The sequence below is a fragment of the Stegodyphus dumicola genome, chromosome 5 (genome assembly GCF_044657685.1).
Source record: "Stegodyphus dumicola isolate Sdum_Otavi_A_Nest chromosome 5, ASM4465768v1".
In the NCBI taxonomy this organism is placed as follows: domain Eukaryota; kingdom Metazoa; phylum Arthropoda; class Arachnida; order Araneae; family Eresidae; genus Stegodyphus; species Stegodyphus dumicola.
In genome coordinates this window covers 147893832-147919071 of record NC_140772.1, presented here as the reverse complement: position 1 = coordinate 147919071, position 25240 = coordinate 147893832, and the positions used below count along the sequence as shown (strand labels likewise).

Below are 25240 nucleotides of genomic sequence, written 5' to 3'. Positions count from 1 at the left end.
AATCTTTCAAGGGCACGTAATACGGCAGAGCGTAGTAACAGCTTAGAGAGACGTGGTCAAAAGGCAAACGGGTGCTAGTCAGAAACTCTGATTCTCTCTCTTTCGAAGTCAATGGAACTTCAGCTTAAATACTACTCCTTCTCATTTGCATTTGACGCGATTCTAAAAACACATTCTGGTAAGGAATTAATAAGCTGAAATTAGGAGAGATAGGAAAGAAGCTTAAAAAATAAATGTTATAAATTTAGGATAATCAATCAAACTTTATACTCCACTCCTGCGTCATGATGACGCAACTGTGGGATTGCTCACCTTGTTAGGCGGGTGAGCTTTGTTTGTTTTGATGACTGGTCGCCTTGCCAGATGCGGTGTTTGAATCCACGTCGGCACTTGGCGTTTCTTCACTCCATATTAGGCAAGAGGAGAAAGGTGTTTAAGCTGCCTGACACTGCTGAACCTTACAAATTCGATTAATCCAGCCATTCACTTTTTAAATTTCAGAATGGCAATTCCGTTCCTTTCGTTGATATTTTTATACCCGCAATGAATCTGATTTCAGCACAATTATTTACCTTGTTTGCTTTCCGATGCTAAATCGAATTTTCCCAGATTTTTATCTGTTATAAATTCGATTAATATAGCCCTTCAGTTCACTTTTTAAATTTCAATATGACAGTTCCCTTCCTTTCGTTGATATTTTAATATCCGCAATGAATTTGATTTCAGCACCATTGTTTGCTTCCCGATACTAAATCTGATAAGCAAACCTCCTGTTAAGCAAAAATGGCTTCTTTTTGTTATGTATATCGCGCTCTCAAAGTTTTTTCTCCAGGAACCTTTAATTTAATCATTACATCCAATTTAATTCAAATCTACGTTTATTCATTGCTTGTTATTCGAAATGTTTATTCTTCATTATAGATGATAATTCGTATTTAATTTTAACATAGTGAAACTACTAGACGTTGTAATACAAAAATAAGCCTAAACTAAGAATATGCATAGCATTATATGTCATACAATAACGTATAAACTTTTATTAAAACTTCTGTGTTTTCATTTTTTGTACAATTTTCTTGCAGTATCTAATGAACTTAATTATTTGAAATCAGTTGCCATTGACAAAGGATTTTCTTCTATGATTATTGATAAAATTTAAAAAAGAATTTGATCTTGCCTTCAAAGAAGACATTCCGTTATTAGATACTATAACATTAATAACCTTGCCGTTATTCCCTTTCATCCTTCTGTCAGTTACAAAATTGCCCGATTCTTCAGATTTTGAAGTAATTTTAACACCTGTAGGTAAAATTCGTATTCAGTTCGTGCTCCCCAGCGGCCTGCCAGTAAAGTCGCTGAACACTGGTAGTTTGGTCCGAAGTTCGAATCCCGCCAACGGGTTGGCTGCGTGGACGTTTCCGTGGTTTTCCCCATGTGTAACGTGTATACGAGCCAGTTTCCCTTAGAAAGTCCTCTATGAAGGCATTACTCTCCTTAGGCAGATAGCCCTAGTGTGCTTTGCAGTAATCTCAATAAACCAAACCAAACGTTATTCAATTCGTAAAGATTCTGTCTCTGACATTAAATTATTAAAGAATTTATAGCATATTTTCAATTTGACTTCAGATATATCAGCCAAACTAAAATTAAGTTAAAATTTTGCCTCAACGTGTACCTTGTCAATGGCAACTGAAAGTTGAGTTCAAAAGGTTTACGTTAGGCTAATCGATTAAGGCAAAGCCAGCTCGAAGGTTATCTATCTGCCTATGGGAAGGGACGCTTCGTGGAGGGAGTTTTAATGGAAATTGGCTCGTATCCACGTTACACATGAGGCAAATAACGAAAGCCAATCCTGCAGCCAGCTTTCAGCCGAGACCCAAATCCAAGTCGAATTACCAAGGTTCAGTGATTTGATAGCTCGGACGCTGTTGTGTCCTATGCTTAAAAAGGAAAAATAAAAAAATCTTCGATAGCTAATCACAGTTGGGAAAACTTTCGTTTGAGTACACGAAAATTATTTATAAAGCTTTTCGGCCAGTGAATTAGATTTTCTTGAAGCTTTTCATATTCACTAAAATTTATCATCTTTGTTCAAGTCCAACACTAAGCCCAATTAGCGCATTCCAAAAGGATTAGTTAAATTATAAAAAGTAAGATTCTATTATTGAGTTCACCTAGGTATTTCTCGAACAGCTTAGTTTTATGATTTTAAGATGTCATTATAATTGTAACTAAAAACTATGATCGATTGGGGTCGAAGAATCACGATTTCATTGCCGCTATGTGGTGGCACATTGCCATCCATTTTTTTCGCCACATCAAGGTGAACTAATAACATAAATTAATAACTAATAACATTAACGCGAATTACTAATACCAGCCAATCTTTTCATCCACTTGCTCAGCAACGGCAAGAAAACTTCGCAGGGCCACACAGTGAACAATATCACTTGTGTTGAGAAAATGAAAAATCGTGAAGTATAATGGTTATAGAATGATCCTTACTACGAAACCTTGCTAAAGAGTCCTGACAAAAATGCACTATTGAAACGACATATCATACTGCAAGGAACAACGCACTTTTATCATATCGAAAATAAATCACAGATTTTATGCATTCTCGACTGACAACACTATTCTAGCAAACATTTCTCCTGCATTCTATATTTAATGCTGAGATATGTTTCTTAACTCACTTATTTAAATTCAATTAATAATGGTCTTTGAAATAAAAAAGTACTATCTTCAAAATATAATAGCAATTTTAATAATGTTTAAAATTATAATTTAGCTTTTAAAAGCACAAAAATAAGTGCTACTACATCTTAAGCATTTAGCTAGCTACTTAAACACAAAAGTATTTTGTAACACTATTCTAATGTTGCCATCTGACAGTTGACAATTTACAATTAACGAGAGGCAGAGACACCAACCTTCTACCAAGAGGTTAGGTTAGGTGGTATTGTCTTGAGTTAGGTGAAGTTAGGTGGTATTGTCTTGAATCCCAATATAACTAGTGGTAGGAGATAGATCAAATACCATTGTGAGATATTGCTGTTGTTGTTCAGAATATAATTACTTAACTTACGTAATTAATACATAATTTCAGGTACTCAAATTACTTTAACTTTACAGTAGTACATATTACACAAACTATATTACAAATATATTTTACAAAGCCAATACTTAACAAACTTTGCAGAACTTAATAAACGTACATTGCAGGACATCCAATTACAGGTGTGATTGCAGTAGGCAAGTGAATTGTTACTGGAGATTTTAAGATGATGTTCTCTAGTAAGTGAGCAGATGGTAAAATAATGATCTGGAGTATCAGCTTTCCCACAGACACACAGCTAAGTATTGCTGACACCGTGTCTATTAAAAAATTCGTTAAAAGGATACACATTGTTAATTGTGGGAAAGTGATGTTGCTTTTGTAGTCTTGTGTGGTGCAATTATATATTGTTGCGTTTTGAACTGGTTCGTGGATTTGGAGCGATTGACGACAATGCTTCATGAAGTATCAAAACACAATTTATTAGCCAGTATTACTCAGGACAGCTTCAAAAACACGTTTACAGTTTTCGAAAAACTACGAAAAACACGCTGAAACAATCAGGATCACAGCCTTCAGGCTATCAGGCTATAACGGCTAAGATAGCTTCAGCGCAAAGCACTAGAGTACAGCTCCCGACTCAGTTCGGTCATTCTTGCAACTTAACGTACTTTCGAGACTCTCCAGGCTGCAACTCGCGATGCACTCGATAGCGTCAACGATACACCAACTCGCGATACATTGACGAGACACTCTCTCGCGATGCACTAACTCGCGATACATTCGACGACCAGCTGGACTCTAGACTGATGATCAACTTAATAGACTGTTACTCCTCGTACGGGCAGCGTTTATATAGCATCGGCCTGCCTTCAAAAACATTCTGGGCCAAACCGTTCCCGGATTCGTTCCGGAATGTTCTTCATCCGTCCATGCCATATCACCAATTTTGTCACCATATGTCGTCAAATAGGCAATTTCTCTTCAAATCTGGCAATCCTGCCTTCGCTTGCCATTTTCTGGCAACCCTAAAACCTCCTTACGGGAAAACTATCTATTTGGCATTTCGTAACAATATGTAAGGCGGTATTTTTCACATTTACTCCATTCTGTTCGCCATTGGATTTGTGCCTTGAGCTGCAAATGTTTTTTCAAGTATGAGCGTGGCCAAAGTGCTTATTGTGCACAATGAATATTTCCTGGTGTTGCCTCTATGGCTAATCTGTCAGCAATTTCTTTGACACTTACTCCAGCGCTTTCGTCCAGGGAAACAAAATGTTATGATGTTAATGTCTCCGTAAGTCTCTCTGCATTTGCGCAACTATTGTGGAGATGGTTGAGCATGGCTAGAAGTACCGACATACTATTTGTGTGGATGGTAATACCTTGTACGTTTTCGTGAGTGATGTACCGGATAGCTCGGTGAATAGCTACTGCTTGGCTACTACTTGGAACTACTACTTGGCTACGAATAGCTACTACTTGGAACGCCATGCAATCGCTATTTCCCTACGTGTAAAGTTTCTCCTCTATGATGAAGAACTAGTGCGCTGCTAACTTTGTCTTCCATACGTCAGCCATCCATGTATATAGCCAGAGTGCTGTACTGGGGATGCTTTGACGATGCAAATGTATATTTACACATTGTCTTTTAAATGCCAAACGAGCATGTAGTGTTGTAGCTGGCATTTCATGGTTGTTTGGATAATGCCACCCGTCGAAGAAGCTTGGGGGAATGCGAAAATGAAATACTGGATTTCCACTTATCCACACGCATAGGCAATGGCGTTAGACCTGCCAGGATATGAACTGATGCATTTGCTGTTGTCTGAAATGCCTTCGTGATGTTTAGGCGAATGGGAGTTGGATGCTGAGAAGATATTTTACTTTTCTCCCTTGCATCGGTTGGACACAAACTGGAGCAACATATGTGACAATCCTTTCGATGACCGTTGAGTCTTTTGAATGCATGAACCTAGTCCTCAAGTGTCTCATTGGAATTGCCAGAGGTTTTACGCAGTATGGCTAATACGTTGCTTAAGTTCCTTAATATAGGAAATAGAAGTCAATCTTTGATTTCACATATGGCCTAGTTATTCTAGTTCTTTCAAGGTTTTGATTCTGTATCTTTGATAGTAATTACTGTATTAATGTTGCTCTTCACTCCCTTTTTTTTTGGAATTATAAGGGCGTTGGATTTGCCTTCTGAGATGGTCAGTTTCAAGGTACTGCAGAGATCATAGAACTGTTGACAAGTTTGAGTTCTATGTATTTCTGCTCGCTTCTAGATTTTCCTGGTACTATGAAGGCAGCATAGTCCTAGGAAAATGCAGAAACGAATAAAAAAAACGAACTAACATTGCCATCTGACAAAGCACAACTCTTTCTTTATCCGCAAACTCCGAACCGTTATTTTTTTATCATCCGTAAAATCAATTTTATTTAAAATTCACATGATTGTACATTTATTGTATGCTTTTAATCACTATTTGTAAAGGATAAGATTTTATTTCGTATTGAAAACAAATCGAAGAACGCTAAAAAGTGATTTCATCGAAGAACATCTCATTACATTTCATTGGAGAACATTTCATAATATTTATATAAAAAGGAAATAGAGAATTTACATATTTTACTTAATCTTCTAATAGTGGTATGAAACAAAGTTAGTTTTAAAATTACTGACAATTTTTGCTATATGACCTTTCAATACACACATATAATCCGTCAACTTATCTGCCGAATTATTTCCGTGTTTCCACACAGAATTCTGAAAATGGAGAAGCTGCCCTAGTTTTATTTAAGCGTTAGTTTTTATTCTGTTATTATGTAAAATGTTTGTATTCTTTAAGTATGTGATATCGCATTGGTCACACATTCTTAGATTTACTTTCTTGGAAGTAGCAGATGAAAATGCGAAAATTAAACTTGCTGCTATCTGCGTCCTCTCTAACCACAGTAAATTTTGTCTCAAATCAGAAAAAGAACTGCATTGGAATTATGTTATCTTATCAGTTTACTGCTGTACTGTTGTTAAGTCTTGTGGTAAGAGACTGTATTAGCGGTAACGGTGAATAATGAGTGAGTGAGTGAGTGAGCTAATTTATACCAATACTTCTTGATACTTCTTACTTAGCTAATTTGTACCATTACCACACCACAGGGTTTGCTTTTGTGTGACGTCATTGACTCTTAGTTTACTCAAAAGCAATTGTTCCCTTTGTATCTTCGTTTCTGCCACTTATGTAAATAAGTGACGTCAGCGTTGGAAAGAGACTAACCTTGTTTGTCTGCTGACGCTGATTTTGACTTAGCTTTGCGAAAATTTTCCGCAGGATGATCTTTCTTTATTCATAATATTTCATCTATCGGTTCATAAATTACCGTTGATATCCTTTAGGAATTACTCAGGGATAAGGGAAGAATTATAAAAGAAAACTGACCCGAAAAATGTGTGTAATTCTGACACTAACTTACCCTTGCTAATGAACCGGAAAACAAGTCTTTTCAGAAAAAGTCGAAAAAGGCCACTGATGCAGGGCTGTGCTCAATATATCAAACAGCAGACAAGCGTAGCAATTTTTTCTGATTTATTGCTGTAATAGCGTTTTTACTGTTTTGCGGCAACTCTGAATTCAACTGCTCATTAAATACTTCTGCACTTTTCACTCAAACGCCTGGTTGCTATCACGTGTTTATGCATGTTCCCAATTGTGTTTGTTGTGTTTGTCCCAATTTCTAATGATCTTTTTCCTGTTTACAGAACGTTTTATATATACCTTACATTTCTATCTTAGATTTAAAAATGCAATATTTACGGATTTCTAAAAATGTGTACGTATCTAAGCTTTGTAAAAGCCTATATTAGAAATACAGCGAAAAGATTACTTAACATTTCGCTCCTACGCATACTTAATGGCATATTCATCGCATTTGGAAAAGAGTTTAGTGTGGAAACTTCTGTATAATCATACTGATATACATAAACTACAAACTATCTAAAAATTCTTCTGATAATTTACAGTTCATTAAAAAAAGTACTTGCAATCTAAAAATTCTTCTCTAACATCTGCGGGAATACATTTATATTTAAATAATTAAAAATAAGACCTTCCATTTCCAAGTAATAAATCTAAATTTTTATTGTTAAATGAAATTTTAATTTTATTTAAATAAAATTAAAATTTTATTTAAACAGAATTTCAATTGTAAAAGCACTGATATATATTCCTGCATTTCATTTTAGATTGCAAAATGGCATAAACGAGAAAGTATCGAAGTATTAAAAAATCTGACGTGGACATCGCATGTCTTCCTTGTACGGCCTATTAAATTATATAAATTTTTTGCTGCATTTCATTTAAACTTATTTCATCGAAGCAGAGAGTGAATACAAAATGTCTAAGATCAAAATCTATTCGGAATGATTTAGAATTTGTAAAATAAATGATAGACCTAATTTCTCGCGAATTTTGCTCTTGCCCTAATTTTTTCAGAGATCTAGAGAAGTTATTATCAATTAGAAAACATTGAAGCACATAATCCAGGGCATATCCAGCATTGAAGCACATATCCCAGTTACTGGATTTCTGGATAAATAGTTCCTGCAATTGAGGTCTCTTCCTTAACTTGAGAGATTAATGCTTTTGGTTTAGCAACCGAAAAGGGGAAAAAATATCTTAATTAGATTTCGAAATTTATTTACTAAATTTATGAACTAAATATTGAAATATGTACTTTATAAACTTCTTTGAAATAGTCTTTACTTTTCTTTGTTAATATTATTGCGTTCGTTCAGGTTCGTAGCATTTGAATGCTTACAAAACCGATCGTAGCCTGATGAAAATTTATTTTACAAATAGGAAAACGGTATAGTTCTGGAAACTCACTAACTTCCACTACTAGTGCAGCTCTCCTCAGTAGCACAGAGCACAATCAGTAGTTATATTTCAAACTACTAAGACCATTAAACAACGCACATTTAAAGTACGAAGGGTAATGTAGAGATATCGTAATACTCCGAACTCATTTTGAACGAAACAACTAATGTTTTATTATTTTAAAATAATGACAAACTAAGTATGTTATTTTAAATGGTAATTCGCACATGATCTATTATATGATAAAACCAGAGTTTAAAGTGTGCCGAAGCCCACAGACGATTGTCTTCGGTGCTTCTTAGTTTATGGGATAAATCATAATTCTATTTGGAGCACACTGGAGCCCTAAATAAGAAGGCTCCTGCACTTCTTTAATGTAACTGAACAATCTTAGCAAAAATCTGATCTCGAAAATTTTATTTTTAATAACAAAGTTATATTAAAAATCGATTTCAACTTCTGAATGGATACTTCTCTTTCCTTGGGAAACAAACCCTTGGATAGAGGTCGAGACTTTTAAGGAAAGAGAAGCAACTTATCCACGTGTCAAAGGCTTGTTCTCCAGAACGTGGAATGGATTTATGACAGCGGGTAAATTTTTCGTTTCATCACTAGTGTCTTTCTGCAGAAAAGAGCACCTGCAGACTTTTTAGAACGATGTAACCAAAGACCGGGGTGTGTGTGTGTTTGTGAAAATTATCACTTGTTGCTTTTTTTTCAGCTAACCCTCGGATTCGGGGAAAATTTGTTCCCCTGTCATATTCTGCTTGACAGCCAGAATTATATTGAGAGGAGATCATGATCAGAAAATGTTGGACTCTTCTGTTTTTTTTCCCACACCTACAGGTCATCTGTTAAGATTTTCTCCATATTCTTTTACTGTTTATAGCATTCTCTTTATTTTTATTAGTGATGCTACCATTTTAAAATTTTTTTATTGGTGAGCTGGTAGAAGACTGGCTTTCTTTTCTATCATCCTTGGAAGTAATACATTATATTTAGAGCTTAAATTAAACCGGAGACCGGTTGAGCTAATTCTTATTTTTGTGTGAAATTGTAATTCCAGCCGAAACCCTTCCTGTCCAAATAAATCAGGGTCCAGTATTTTATTTTAATATTTAATTATTTATCGTTTATTTAATAACTTATTATATTTTTATTTATGTCTTAACATTTTATTAAAATGTAATATTAATTTTTAATTATTTCAGTCATTAATTAATTAATTTATTTTTAATAATTTATTATTTAACTGTTTAATTATTAATTATTTTACTAGCCATTTTATTTATTTATTTATTTTTATTCTTTCCTGACAGTCGTCCATAGAGCTCCGGCACTTCTAATTTTAGAAATTAAGCCCTTAATTTTAGAAATTAATACTTTGTTTGCAAAGCATAAATTTCCTTCATTTCGAGAACTTAATGTATTGTCTGAAAATCGACTTGTTGCACCAGAAATAATTTTGTATCGTAAATTTCATCATGACCGATGTATCAGCAATAAAAAGTTTTGCATATAACTTTTCTGATCTTTCATTACAGCTCGTGAGACATGAAAACACATTTAAAATCGACGTGCCAAAACAAGAGACGAAATACGGGATAGATAGCATTAATTAGAAATGTTGCCACAGAGGTTTCTCAATTTACAGTAAAATTTCTTCCAAAAATTCAGGTTTGATAGATCTAGTTTAGTGATGATGCTAATTCTGAATTAATTCATAACAGTAATAATAAATTACGTTAGCAATAAAAATGAAAAAACAGATTCCTTTCTACATTACTTTTTACACGAAAAACCATTATTTAAATTTATCGAGTTCTTTATTCAATCTTTATTTGCTGCAACATTATAGCACATTACAGAAATATTTTTGATATTATTTTTAGCTCAGTCGATCTGAAAATTATTTTTATCGAATTACAACATTTTTTTTTATACTCTTAGTTTCTTGAGTCAAGAAAGAAACATAAAACCACGAATATCAGACTGAGAACTGTAAAAATGGCGGGCAGGTGCAGAACGCAGTGGTATGAGTACATGCGTTGATGACGTAGTTTGCTATTTACTTAGTTAAACATCTTCTTATCAAGCAGATTTCATATCTACCAGTGACCGACGGATCGGTTTTCTCTACTTAAGATTGATAATGCTTATGTAGCGCTTGCTCATTTTCTTTTTCCTGCCTGTTTATTATGCGGGTACGAGGTGTAACATGTTCGTGAAGACTTAAGTTAGCAAAGACTTTTTTCCCTCTTCATATTTCAGTTTCGTTTGTATTATAATTTACGACTCAAAGAATGGCGTGTAAAATTCCACGCTCTTTCTTTTTCTCTGTTTTTCTATTTATTATCTGTTCATATGTGCAATGCCACGTTCGACCGGATTCTCAAGGTTCTGTGTCTCCCGAGCTTCAGGAATTGCGGAAACGTTGGACTGCATCTGACATTGTACGAGATCTAGAGTGAGTTTGAATTTTTTCTTTTCCTCTTTCATAAATTTTAGTTATTTACGAAAATATTTTTTTTCTAATGCCTGTATCTAGAAACAATGATTTTTATTTTTTACTTTATACTTTTAGTGGTATAAAACTACAGCAATTTAAAAATTTTAATACTGTAATTAATAGTTTTTAAAGAATTATTTATATAAAGCAAGATCAGAGTATTATTTGAAAAATTAAGAGGATTATTTACTTATTTTTTGACTTCATGAATATGCGAAGGAAGTTGAATCATTAAATCTTGTTATGAAAATGGCTCCTTACATTTGCCAGTTATGACCGTATTACAAGATAAACATAAGATCTGTATTAGTATTAAAATCTCGATTTTTTTATTTTGAACGCTTACTGGAAGAAATAACTACTGATTAATGTGATAAACCGCCAAAAATAAATATATAAAATAATAATAATAATAAAAACTCAAAGCTTTCAGATTTTACATTACGCCCAAAGGGGCATTTTTTTTAACGTTTTTTGTGCTGCATTTATTTATTAAATATCATGTTCTTCGTACTTAAGCCATAAAACTCAGTTCAACAGCAATATCGCAAAATAATTTTAAAATAAGCATATCTTTAGAATTTTCGATACACAATCTCGCACGCTGGAGATAATTTTTTTTTCCTTTTTTCGTACAGTGTTGCCATTGCTCGGTATGAAATCGTTGAGTTTGTTAATCAAAAATTCGTTAAAGTTTTACAAAGTATGAAATAGATACTAAAACAAATTTCAAATTCGGAATTCCAGATGCCCATATTCGGGTGGAAACGCACGTCATTCAAAATTTGATGGCTCTACGTGCCGTTGTTTTATCACAATGCGAGAAACATATGTACATTTATGCAGATTCTTCATTATTTAAGTTCCTTAAATTAATTAATGAAACTAGTTTCTTTAGTTAAATGTAATACAGGGCCATGGAGTTCTCGTTTTTGCCCCCCCCCCATGTGTAGCATAAATACAAGACAGTTTAACTTAGAAAATACTATTGAAGGAATCTGTTTAGCAGAATGGTTGATTAATTGATTAAACTCTCGTGTGTTTTTCCTTAATCAGTTAATCAATCAACTAACAGCCGCCATATGCCTCTTCAGTAATCTATATTGCTTCATTGATGCTACATTCATAAATCTTCGAACAAACGAAACTTATCTTTATGCACACACAGGCATGACAATCAGTTATAGATTTGTCATAAATATCGCTATTACGGTGTTCAGAAGTCTCTGAGTCACTAGAAATACCCTTTAACTTTTGTAAACACGATATTTTATTTATTACTAGAGGAAAAATTCGGGAGAACTACATTGGCTGAACGAAATGGCTTCACTTCAAATCGAGGTTTGATTTATATGATTACGACAAAGAACGCGAGGGTTGTCTGCAAAAAGGGAGGTATACCTTTGTGAAGGACTTTCTAAGGAAAACTGGCTTATATACAGGTTGCACATGGAGGAAAACGCGAAAACATCTATGCAGTCAACCCGTCCACCTGGAGTCAAATTCCCACTGTTTAGCGACTTTACAAGCCGCACAGCTTGGCTGTGCGGCTTGTAGGCCTCTTCTAAAACAGAGATTCCCGACTATTGAAAAAGATTCTCCATTCTTTTGACCTAAAATACAGTTGATGGGTTCGGATTTCTTTACAAACCTCATTGAATCATACTTATTTGTAATTATGTTAAAATTTTATAATAACACCAAAAAATTAATATTATTAAAAATAACACTAAATTAAATTAAAAAATAAATTATTGTCTTGTCTTAACATTTCAAAGTATTTATGTGTTTTTATAAAACAAGATTAGAAGCAGATAATGAACAACGTGGAAAGGCAAAGTTTCTAACACTTTCTGGAACTATATAGCAGGGATGGCCAAACTTCAAGACGATGGAAGCAGCATGATAGATTTTATGAACATTCGAGAGCCGCAAGTCCAAAATTATATTATTTCAAAAATAATGAGACAGGTTTTTGAATATAAAGAAATTTTGAAGTAAATTAACAAATATGTGATTAACATCATTACATATAAACATGAATAAATACATCTTGTATCTACTGTTTTGTGTGTAGAAAAGGTTGTAGAGGCATTAGGTATTTTTTTGGAAGCAGTCAAGATAAAAATGAGCAAACTCCTTCGCCGTGAATCGAACCACGGACCTCTGGAATACCGGCCCAGCGTGCAGAACAACTACACCACGAAGGCACGCCAAGAAGGTGGGAGAAATACCTTATAAGGTAAGTGCCAAGAAAATAAAAATTTGTAACTCTTGTAGTGGGCAACTGAGCGTTTTTTCTTCAGATAGAAAAACCAAATATTTTCTTCTGATTTCTTTTATACCTCTCCTATTATAATTATTGTTGTTTCATTTTAGTAGAAGTAAAATGAATGGGAAGCATATCTTCCGCCTTCTTAGCGTGCCTTCGTAGTGTAGTGATCTGCACGCTGGGCGCGTATTCCAGAGGTTCGAGGTTCGTTTCTCGGCGAAGGCGTTGCTCATTTTTTCAAGTCTCCTAATTACAAATAACGTAATGTCTCTACAGTGGCGCCCGAACTAAAAAGGGTGGTGTATGATGATTTTCCACACCCAGGATTTGGCGATTGGGTCCTCTAAACCCCAGTCGCCCTTTAAAAGGGGGAGTATATAAGGTATTTCTCCCGCCTTCTTAGCATGCTTTCTTAGTGTAGTGGTCAGCACGCTGGGTGCGTATTCCAGAGGTCCGTGGTTCCATTCCCTTCGATGACGTTGCTTATTTTTCATCTCTCCGGCTTCCAAAAAACACCTAATGTCTCTACAGAATATTTATTTTAAAATAAGCTATTAACTTCTTTAAGCTTTTCTTTAAAAAGTAATTTTGTTTCCCTATACAATTGACATAAGGACCAACATACTGAGATAATTCGAATTTTAAGATCCTAACTTAAGGAAATCGTTAAACATTTTTCCCCCAATGTAATAACTATTTTTACTGATGCCCAGTATAGGAGAATTCACACACAAAAGAGAATGTGGTTGCAATTTCAGTGGTATTTGAATAATTAGTATTTCTCATGATGGCGCTGACTGATACCGTATTTCAGCATGGCATCTAACTGAATCTGCCAAAATTGTTTAGTAATCAGTACACTGCGCATTATTGAAAATTCTCAAAACTATCTCTCGAATCGTCCCGTTAATTTTGGACATAGATAACTAAATTCATGCCCATCAGTTCTTGAAACTATCTTTCGAATTGTCCTGATAATTTTGGCATGGATAACGAAGTTCATGCACATCATTGAAAATTCTCGAAACCACCTCTTAAATCGTTACGATAATTCTGGACATACATAACCTATTGCTAATAAATCTAGTAGTTGCCGGGCTATATATAAACGCTTTGTCGATCACATATTCGAACTGTCCACCAGCCGAACTCTTCAACCTAGCTGTTTAGTTTTGAGCTGTTTTTCAAATACATGGCAATATGGTATGATTGGAAGCATGCCCGGCTAGCATTCGGGATTTCCAGAGTTCGAGTTCGAAATCGGGAAGGCATTGGTCATATTTCATGGATCCTGCTTCGATAAAACTAATGGCGTTATTGTGGTGCCCGAATTTAAACATGGTAAACAATTATTCCTCATCATTAGTGTCTGACCACTGGCTTAACGCCCTTTAAGTGGGATAGTGCAACACCGGGGTGTCCAGTCTCGAAGACCAAACCCTTTTAATACATTTGAGTATGTTTCTGTGAACTAAAATTTCATTTGAAAATAATAGTTAAATTTGCTGTAGCCAATATATAAAGTACAGAGAATTTTGACCTAAACTTTAAATCTCTCAAACACAATATAGATAATTTAAAATGCCTCCGAAAAACGAATTTTATGCCGTTAAGCTGGCGAACAATAATGTCAGCACATGAAGAGTGCAAAAACATACAACGTCCGATGAACTACGTGAATAATTAAGGCACATATCGAAGGGATAGGGAGAAGTAGAGTGCAAACACCAAAAAATGCCAAATGCTAATAACTATATACAGTGTACGGAATTAATTCCGCCTGCTATGAGTATTTTACCATCTAGTATGTCTTCAAAAATATTCATCGTAACGAATAATTTATTTATTGGTTCTCCAACACTTCAAATTTCCTCTCTTCATCTTGAAATAGGTTTTATTCAATTGAATAAGAATAATTCAGAACATATTGTGCATTTAAAGTATCAGATAAATTGAAGCATGAAAAGAACATGGCATTGTTTAAAGTTAGAGGGCTGGAAACAATCACGTACAGAACTCGTTGAGATATATTTAACACATATGTTTACGAAAACACAGAGATGGAACTACTAGTTTCCAAAACCAATTATTATTATTATAATTATTTTATGATTGTTCTTTACTCTTTTTTTTCTCTCGAAAGTCAGTAGATAACAAGTTTTGAAAAATGACCAAAACGAATATAATTTTCTTAAATATATTCACAATATTTTAAACTTAAAAGCAAATTTTTGTCTTCGTTTATTAAAGTGTAATAAATATTTGATTTGTTAGAGTTTTAATTCTACAAGAATTGCCTGTAACCTATTGTATAAACCAAGTAGCAATGCATATTTAATTTTCTTTTAAATATCATTGTCAATAATCTGATTTTTTTGCCTGCCTACAGTCATATAAAAGAAGATGTTCAAAAGATAATGAAGCTACAAGATGCTGGACAAATATCCACAACCGAAGCTCTGTTTTACTTCCTCAGGTAAAATTTTATTCATGTATAAAAGAGTTGAAGATATTACAGCATCTCAGGAAAGAGATCGAATACTTTTAGGGTTTCAAGAATAATATTAAACAAATCCAAGTGCATTAAATTGTAACTGCAAAACGCGGTTTTCTTTCAGGTAGTTGTTCACCAAGTTTTTCTTTTTATATTAAGTAATTTTTCTAAAAACAAGAATATTGAATTTGAAAATTAATATCTTCTTTTCTAACCTAAAAATTCATCTCACGAATTTCTGCAACGCAAATTACTGAAACTGTAAATAAAATAAACTAAAATAAATACAATATGTAAGTTGATGAGACAATTTTACATCGAAGCAGTAGGAAGTATCTCAAATTTTCTTAGAAGTTATGTTATTTCAAAGTTTCACTGCTTCAAGAGAAAATATTCTATTTCAAATTCCTAAATTAGCTATTAATTTTGAACTAAAGGGGGAAACCAGTAACTTAGAAAAATAACTGAAATCCTTAATTTCAAGAAATTAATATTTTGATGTAATAAATTGTTATTTACAGTATCGTGAAATTCAAAGTGGATACGGGAGGCTTCAAAGATATAATACCGAACTACATTGCAAACAATATCAAAATAATCAAAATAAAGTGCTCCCAGATTTGCAGAAAAACATTTTTAAACAAATGGAACATCTATTACTTATGTTGGGTAAGAATATAGATAACGTCAGCTTTTTAAAAGCAAATATAAAAAATTAGGATTTTAAATAATGAAATGAGGTAATATATGCTAACTAAAAATTATTTAGCATATTTAGAGAGAATCTATATTTTATAGTATGGGGTCGATACAAAGAAAAATTTTTTATATCCAATATTAGACTTTACTGGTATGGAGGAGAAATTGGAACATGTGGATATATTTAGACCATTGGAAATAGTAATCTTAACTTTTTTGATGGTGTAACGGATCAATAGCAAAACTTTGATATTTTGAACTCCATTTTAAAATTCCTGAACACGAAAACTAAACCTGTGAAATGATCCAGAATCTACCAAGATAATTATTCTAAGTTTCCAACTGTGAATGTGCAGTGTGACTTTTGTTTATTGTTGCTATAATGTTCACTTACCTATAGTCAGCCTAAGCCCACGAAATTCCTCGTGGCAACGAGCGCAAGTTTACACCCGTTGTTGACAACAGGCTTTGAGCACCTTACAGGTGACAGTGCGATTTATCTCCGTCCCTCTCATTTTGATGGAGAGCATCCCGGGGATGGGTTGAAGATCTCCCATACCTTGTAACGTTGCGCGCCTCCAACTTGCACGCAACCAAGAGGTGACTGTGAAAACTGGATAAAATACAGAGTCTTGTGAAGGGTTTAAGTCCCTTTTTATTCAACGTAAAAAGTACAATTGCGTGCTCTTGACGCTCACAGACTGCGCCAACTCGGCGGTCAAATAAAAATAATAACCTGAAAAGAACTTAAAGACAAGACTCTAACTACGAGGCTCTCTAAAATAACTAACTCACCGCGTTTTACAATACCACTGCTAATTCAGCAGACTTGAAGCTCACTTGAACGATTAACACTACTTCCCGCCAAGCACATAGGCCGAAACGCGGGGTTCTTCAATTTCTCGCTAACTACCTCCGCGCTCGTGAAGTAAGACTATCACACACCGAACTCGTTTCCTCTCTATTTAAATCATAATACTTCCGCTGATAATTTGAATCCTTGCGCGTTCTACTAAAATTTACATATTCTGGCATTGGCAGTTCCAGGGGAAAGTAAGGCTTGACAGGAAAGATAGTTTAAACTTAAAATAAATGTTAGTTAAAATAAATATAAACCCTACATTTGCCGCTGCCAGAATTTGGAAAACTTGGAAGCAGGTCCTACAAACGACCTGTTGTACTCGTAAGTTTCTCTAATTCTGAACTAACTGGTGAGAACCTCGTTTACACAAAAAAAATCTTATGTAACAAATTGTATACTAAAATTCTGTTGCTCGTTATAAAGCTCTCTTCTTACAGCAACATTTCCTGGACTTCATCAATCAATCTTGGTCTTTCCTTCCAGCATCTGGAAGGAATAAGTATCAGTATCTTTCTAAATACATTATAATTTACACTTTCTTGACACAATAAATTTTTGTTTTTGAACGATTCGTTTTTCTTACTTATTGCTTAATTCACATTCATTCAATTTTTCAAGCATTAATTTAACTTTACCCTGGCTCTCCACCGTGTGTGGTGTCAAACGGGAATATTCGTGTTTTAGTCTTACAACACTTCCCCTAACCACCATGATTTGTTAGAATTCAACGACCAAATACACACACCTTACTCGACATTCTACAACTCAATGAGCTACTTTAATATTCTTAAAAATTCAAATGTAGGTGGAGAACCCTACAAAACACATTCATTCTAACTTCCCGCTCATTCATCTTTAAACATGCAGGCTTTCGCTCTAAAGCATGACTTTATCTACAATTTAATACTTAAATTTTGACTTCATTGCTTTTAAGCATTCACTTTTAGCGTCTACAATTTTATGCTTCTAGACTAAATTCTACTTTTACATAACATTCAAGTATTTACGTACATTTACAAAATTTTAATACATATGATTTTTACAATTTACCATAAAATGAATAAGAGAAAATAAATTTTTACTTTACTCATTCTTCGCCAAGCTGGCGGCACTGAAACTAAAATTCTTATTAATACAAGAATACGAAGTTATTTTTATCTTCGGCCAAATTTTGGCTTTAACATAACAGAATTAGTCTTTCGACCAACAGAAAATGCCTGTGTTTAGCTTTTACACTTAAAGAAAATGATACTTTTGCCTTAGCTAAATAAAGTAAAACAAAACTAAGTCTCAACCGAGACATATTGACTTTCGTCAAAACATAGAACTTCGTACTTATGCATAACATTTCGGAACAAAAGAGAAAAAAATTTATAGAAGGTTTTAACTTATCTTTGAGTTTTCGATGCTTGAAACTCCGTCATTCGTTTTTGGCAAAATTGGTCCCAAGTTAGAGGTTTCATGGATGTTAATCTTCTCCTTACTGCCGTCCGAGTGTCGTCCACGTTACTTTTTCTTTTGCGTCCTCTACATGCTGGCCTCTTGGCGGAGTAATCGTCTGGTGGTTAGCATTCCCGTTTTTCCCTGGGACGGCTGGTCTTGACGTCCTCCGGTCTGGAGTCCTTCTTGAATTTCTTCTGTTCCTCGTATTTTTGTGCCTCCTGTTGCCGTTTCAGTTTCCGGAACGGCGGCCTTGCTGGCACCTGACTCTGTGGCCGTGTGCGCGTTCTCCTTGATGTATAATTTCTCCTGCAATCCTTTGTAGGTGGTGTTTTTCTCTTAACCACGGTGTCTTTACCCGGTGCATCTGTATTTTTTGTTTTTCTTAAACGCTGGAGTCTGAAAGTTATTTTTTCTTTTTGATACCGACGTCCGGGTTGTAGAAGGGCTAGGTCTCTCTTCAGTTCTCTGTTTCTTGGTTGGTGGAATAGTTGTTATCTCTGGACCTTCTATTTCGTCTAGACTTGAGTCCTGCAAGAAACTTTTAAGGATTTCAAAATCATTTGGATTATAGTATTTTTTCACCTGGTCGGGACTTGCTTTACAGATTTCCCCTCTCTCGTTCTTAAGATATAAGACTACTCCTTTGATTTCCTGAATTACATAGGGGCCTTCAAACTTTGGAGCTAGCTTTGCCGTAAAATTGTCTGACACTTGATAAAGAAAATTTCCGCTTCAATACTTTATCCCCAACTTTAAAATCTGCTTCACGGCGTTTTCTATCATAATATATTTTCTGCTTATTTCTTGCCGTATCCGAGCTTTTAAGCGCCTGATCAATCAGCTTTTGCACATCTTTTTGTTTAAACTCCTGCTCTCTTTGTTGCACAAAGAATAATTTATCTAAAGGCGTAATTAATTTTCGGCCTAAGAATAATTCTGCTGGAGTTTTTCTCGTAGTATCATGATGTGGCGTTCTTAAAGCATAAGCTAATTCATTTATGTAGCCATCCCAGCGCTTCTGATGTGTGCTCACGTAACTGCGAATTATTTTTACTATGTTTTTATTAACTCTTTCTGCTATGTTAGCCTGTGGTCTATACGGAACCATTTTGATATGGCGTATGCCAAGTCCATTGCATATGTTTTCAAATATTTGACTAATGAATTGTTTTCCGTTATCGCTAATGACTTTTATCGGTGCACCGTATTTTAAAATGTATCTGTGTAAGAATGCATCTGCGACTGTTTTGGCTGACGCGCGTTTAAGAGGAACAATTTCTATCCATTTTGAAAAATGATCCACTATTACTAAAAGAAAACGATTTTTATTTAACTCGCTCTGGGGGAAGGGACCAAGAACATCTATGCCTAAAATTTCATTCGGAAATGTAGCGCGAATGCTATTTAAGTACCCGGCCGGGCTGTAATTAATATCATTTATTAACTGACATCGATTGCAGGACCTGACATACGCCGTTACTATTTTGTATAATTGCGGGAAATATACCACCTCGCGTACCCTTTTTAAAGTCTTTCTGACCCCTAAATGCCCCGCTGTTTTTGCTTCGTGCAACTCCTTCAAAATGCTTAATCGAAGCGAGGCTGGGATGACTGGTTTATACTCAAGATTTTCGTTTGTTGTTTTCGTATAGAATAATAAATTATCTATTATTTCATAGTTTTTTGCTCTATTTCTTATCGCATCGATATCTGTGTGCTCAAAGCTTTCGGGGTCTTTCAAATAAGCATAGATATTTCCAAATTCAGGATCAGCTTTCAGTTCAGTAATGACCGTATCTCTAGAATCTAAAATTTTTGACGTCAACACAGGGCATTTAAGTTCATTTCCTTCATCGTCCAGTTTTATACGAGAAAGTGCGTCAGCTACATTGTTTTCCTTACCCGGTTTATATTTTATTGTGATATTATATTCTTGGAGTTTTAAAGCCCATCTTATTAACCTGGGCGTTAGGTTTTTCCCCGAGTAAAGTCTACCAACAGCCGCATGATCCGAAAAGACTGTTACTGGCGATTTGCCGAAATAAACTCGAAATTTGTGTACAGCCATTAATACGGCTAATGTTTCTCTTTCTGTAGCTGTATAATTCCTTTGTGTCTGATTCAACGTTTTACTAAAAATTGCCAGAGGATGGTTATTTTGCATAAGAACCGCCCCACCGCATAGTCTGACGCATCTGCTGCAATTTCCAGGTTTTCGTCCCCCTCCGGGAATTTTAAAACAGGGGCATTAATAAGCGCTTCTTTTAATCTTTCAAAAGCTGTGTTAGCTTCCGCTGTCCACGTAAATTTACCCCTTTTTCTTTTGATTACTAAGAGTGGTTCAACAATATTAGCGAAATCTTTTATGAAAGATCGATAGTAAGAACATAAACCAAGGAAAGAAGAAAGTTTCTTGGCGGTGTTGGGCGGTGGGAAATTCTTAATAGCTTTTATTTTTGAATCTTGCGTTTCTATACCCTTTTGCGAAATTTTATAACCGAGATATTTAAGTTCTTTAGTTGCGAACTTGCATTTTGAGGCGTTAATTGTAAGACCGGCCTCTTTTAATAATTTAAAAACTTGTTCTAGATCATTAATGTGTTGTTCCAACGTACTACTCGTTATAATTATATCATCTAGATAAATTAAAGTTGATTTTCCTAGGACAGGCTTTAGAACAATGTCCATAGCTCTCTGGAATGTTGATGGGGCCCCACACAACCCAAAGGGCATGCGTAAAAATGCATAAGTGCCTGATTTTGTTATAAACGCGGTTTTATGTATATCTTCGGGTCTCATAGCTATTTGATAGTAGCCAGACGTTAAGTCCAAAGTAGACATATATCTTGTCGATTTGATCTGTCTAATGATCTCGTCTATAACCGGCAAAGGGTAAACTGGAAATTTGGTAATACTATTTAGTTTTCTGTAATCAATAGCAAACCTCCAAGCCCTTTTATCCGAAGGAGGAAACCCGTTCTTTTTCCTACATAGTACGACTGGACTCGCGTACTCACTATTTATGGGCGTTATTATTTTATTCTTTAACATCTCCTGAATATGTTCTTTGATGATTACGTCTTTTTGTTTGTCATACCGATAAGGTTTAGTCCTACAAGGTTTTTCGGCATTTAATTGAATCTTGTGCGTAACTATTTGGCAGTTTCCTGGTTTTTCTGAAAATAAATGAGAAAAATTACTCACCACTTGCTGTATTGCTTTCCTTTCATGGTAATTCAGATGGCTAAGGTCCACTTGCGGTGTCTCCACAGGTTCCACCACCCTCTGGTCCATCTCCAACACCACGGAACTATCTTGAAAATTTAATTTGGCCCTCGCGGCCCTTAAAAACTCCATACCTAAAATAAGAGAATGTTGCAGATCTTTCACCACAAAAATTAATACTTTGAGACCTTCCTCTTTTACCTGTAAGTTTAATGATAATTTCCCGATGCAGTGACATGTTTTTCCTTGCGCCGCTATAATTTCCGTATTTTTGGTTTTAAATAATCGTACCCTATAAAAATTCTTTTTGAAGAAATTTTCACTCATAAAATTTCCTTCTGCTCCTGTATCGATGAGGGCTTCTACTGGTACATCGCCAACCAGGATTTGTATAATTGGTAGCTGTGAGTTTTTTACGATGACCGTATTTAAATGTCTATTTGAGGGTTTTTTAAAACTTCCGGGGTCTGGACCCTCCCTTTCACAGGCCCCTCTACTCGTTTAAAGCTTTCCTTTCAATCTGTGTCTTCTGGGTACGCGGATGTTTATTTTCAAATTTTCTTTTTGGGCCTTGACCTTCGAGTTTCGATGCGTTAGCTTGATAGCTCTTTCCCCCATAAGAGCGATTTCCATTTCTGGTTTTCTCATTTGAAGATTTCCTTCGGGTACTTTGGGAATATGTTTGCCCTCTCGCTTTTTCCGCTATTCTGCGATTTTGAAACTTCACCGCCAATTCGAAGAAATCCTGCAATGTGCTTGGGTTTTTATTTCAAAGTAGTCTTGAACAGCGGGTAACAATCTTGGTAATATTATTTCAATAATCTCCGCATCGGGTTTCTTTCCATACAGCATATCCGTTAGCTTGATTTTTCGTAGAATAAAGTCCGTCAATTCTGCTGTATCCCGTTGATAGAAACTATATAGTTCGGCTTCCAGCCGTGCGCGATCTTTCACTATGGGGAAGGCCTTTACTAACGATTTTTTGAAATTTTCAAATGTATATGTCTGGCTTCCAAATTCCCCTAATAAAAATTTGCCTATATTTTTCCACCATAGTGCGGCCTGTCCTCTTAGTGCTGATGTGGCGATGGCAACTTTTTGTCTTTCAGGAACAGGGTAGAGCTGAAAGTGGTTTTCTAGACCTTCTAGAAATACCGACACCGAATTTTTTCCGTCGAAATGGACGTTTAGCTTGATTGACGCTCTCAAAGTCTGGACCAGGTATCCAAATCTTTCCAACTTAGTTGTCATTTCTTGGTGTTGTCCAGCGGCTTCCATCCAATTTTCGGCCATTTCAGTTCGATAAGTGTTCGGGCGCCAATGTAACGTTGCGCGCCTCCAACTTGCACGCAACCAAGAGGTGACTGTGAAAACTGGATAAAATACAGAGTCTTGTGAAGGGTTTAAGTCCCTTTTTATTCAACGTAAATAGTACAATTGCGTACTCTTGACGCTCACAGACTGCGCCAACTCGGCGGTCAAATAAAAATAATAACCTGAAAAGAACTTAAAGACAAGACTCTAACTACGAGGCTCTCTAAAATAACTAACTCACCGCGTTTTACAATACCACTGCTAATTCAGCAGACTTGAAGCTCACTTGAACGATTAACACTACTTCCCGCCAAGCACATAGGCCGAAACGCGGGGTTCTTCAATTTCTCGCTAACTACCTCCGCGCTCGTGAAGTAAGACTATCACACACCGAACTCGTTTCCTCTCTATTTAAATCATAATACTTCCGCTGATAATTTGAATCCTTGCGCGTTCTACTAAAATTTACATATTCTGGCATTGGCAGTTCCAGGGGAAAGTAAGGCTTCAGAGGAAAGATAGTTTAAACTTAAAATAAATGTTAGTTAAAATAAATATAAACCCTACAACCTCTTTCACTACCCAAAAGTTCTCGAGAGGACTTTCAGCTCGCCGCATATTTAGAGTACCCCACCACCGGTAGGACACCGACTTCTGTTTAATTGTCCTAAAATAATTAATCACTTGTCTTTGCAGTATCTAGATTAAAACTCGTGGACAAATATTTAATATGAAATAGTTTTAAAACAGTAATGAGTAAAGTTGAAAAACAATGACTGGAATTAGAAATACAATATAAAATGTAAGATATTTCTCCCTCTTTCCTATCCTGCCTTCGTGGTATAGTGGTTCTGCACCTGGACCGGTATTCCAGAGGTCCGCGGTTCGATTCGCGGCGAAGGCGTTGCTAATTTTTCATCTCTCCCGCTTCCAAAAATCCTAACGTCTCTACAGTGGTGCCCGAACTATAACGGTTGTGGATGATGACTCTCCACACCAAGGATTGAACGACTAGGTCTCCTAAAACCCTAGTCACCCTTTAAGTATGTAAGGGAGTATGTAAGGTATTTCTCCCACCTTCCTAGCGTGCCTTCACGGTGTAGTGGTTCTGCACGCTGGGCCGGTATTTCAGAGGTCCGTGGTTCGATTCCCGGCAAAGGCGGTTGCTAGTTTTTCATCTCTCCGGCTTTCAAAAATAACTTGATGTCTCTACAGTGGTGCCCGAAATAAAAGGGTGTTGGATGAGAAGTTTCAACACCCAGGATTTGGCGATTGGGTCCCCTAAAAACCCCAGTCGCCCTTTAAAAAGGGGAGTACATAAGGTATTTCTCCCGCTTTCCTTTCGTGATGTAGTGGTGTAGTGGTTCTGCACGCTGGGGTGGTATTCCAGAGATCCGTGGGTCGATTCCCGGCGAAGCCGATTGCTCATTTTTCATCTCTCTGGTTTCGAAAAAAATCACCTGATGTCTCTACAAAGTTTAAAAAAAATAGGTCAAAATAGCAAAATTTCTATTCTAAACAGTGTTAAGAGATTAAACTGAATTTCAAAGGAACACAGGAATAAAAAAATTTTGAAAAATTTTAAAAGTAAGCTTTTAAATTTTTATTTCATGGAAGAAAATGTTTCTCACCTTTTTCATTTTTATGAAATATGCATGAAATTCTAAGCTACTCAAAAAATTAAATGTCATATGCGAAAAGTTTAAATATTTTTGTGTTTTAATCATTTAATTATGTTCATAAAAGACAGCAGTGTTCAATTACTTCGATAAGACACTGTAAGAAAGAATTGATATATTTTTCATATAGCAAAATTCGTGATTATTTATTTTTCATGTTGTGTTTGTTCATGACTATAAAATGCTCAGAGAAATTTGTTTAGGAAAATATTCATTCTTATTTTATTTTGAATTTATCATGTACTGTATATAGTCTATCAATAAAACCTAATGTTCTAGCTTAGTTAGAAGAAGATGGGTTACGTATTTTGGTTTATGGAAGTGAAAATAATTTTTTTGTTTCATTTCAACTTAGTAATAATAAATAAATAATGCTTACATAATTTATTTTAAGAACTAATGGGCATAAAAATTGTTTTACTTATTTTACTTCAGTTGAAACGAGCTGCGAATGTAAAGGAAATATAAAATAATTATTACCCCCTCAGATAGCCTAAATTATTTTCCTCAGATGTAGTGGTTAGGGAAGCCGCGTGCGATACCGAAAGGCCCGGGCTCGAATCTCGGAGAAGGTATGGATGTAAATGATATGATTTGAGGGACGCAGCCCGATCTTTCTGGCAGACTTTACGTTGTCCTATGGCCTTTTTGAGGGCTACGATAGAGCAAGCTAGAAACAACAACATCTCCAATAAAACAAAGACATGAAGAACATAATTAAAAAAATTAAAATTAAAATCCCTACTGCGAGCTTATCATGATTAATCTTCTTCATCATTTTCCTGGCATATTGTTTCAATCTTTT

General features: G+C 35.3%; 1 protein-coding gene across 1 annotated transcript in view; it reads left to right on the top strand.

The window, feature by feature from the left end:
* Positions 1–10060: 10060 nt before the first annotated feature.
* Positions 10061–25240, top strand: part of LOC118193648 (longistatin-like) — a 40502-nt gene continuing 25322 nt past the window's right edge. The window contains exons 1-2 of the mRNA XM_085817180.1: positions 10061–10405; positions 15109–15195. Coding sequence (XP_085673306.1) covers positions 10242–10405; positions 15109–15195 — 251 coding nt within the window. The 5' untranslated portion in view covers positions 10061–10241. The remainder of the gene's footprint in view (positions 10406–15108; positions 15196–25240) is intronic.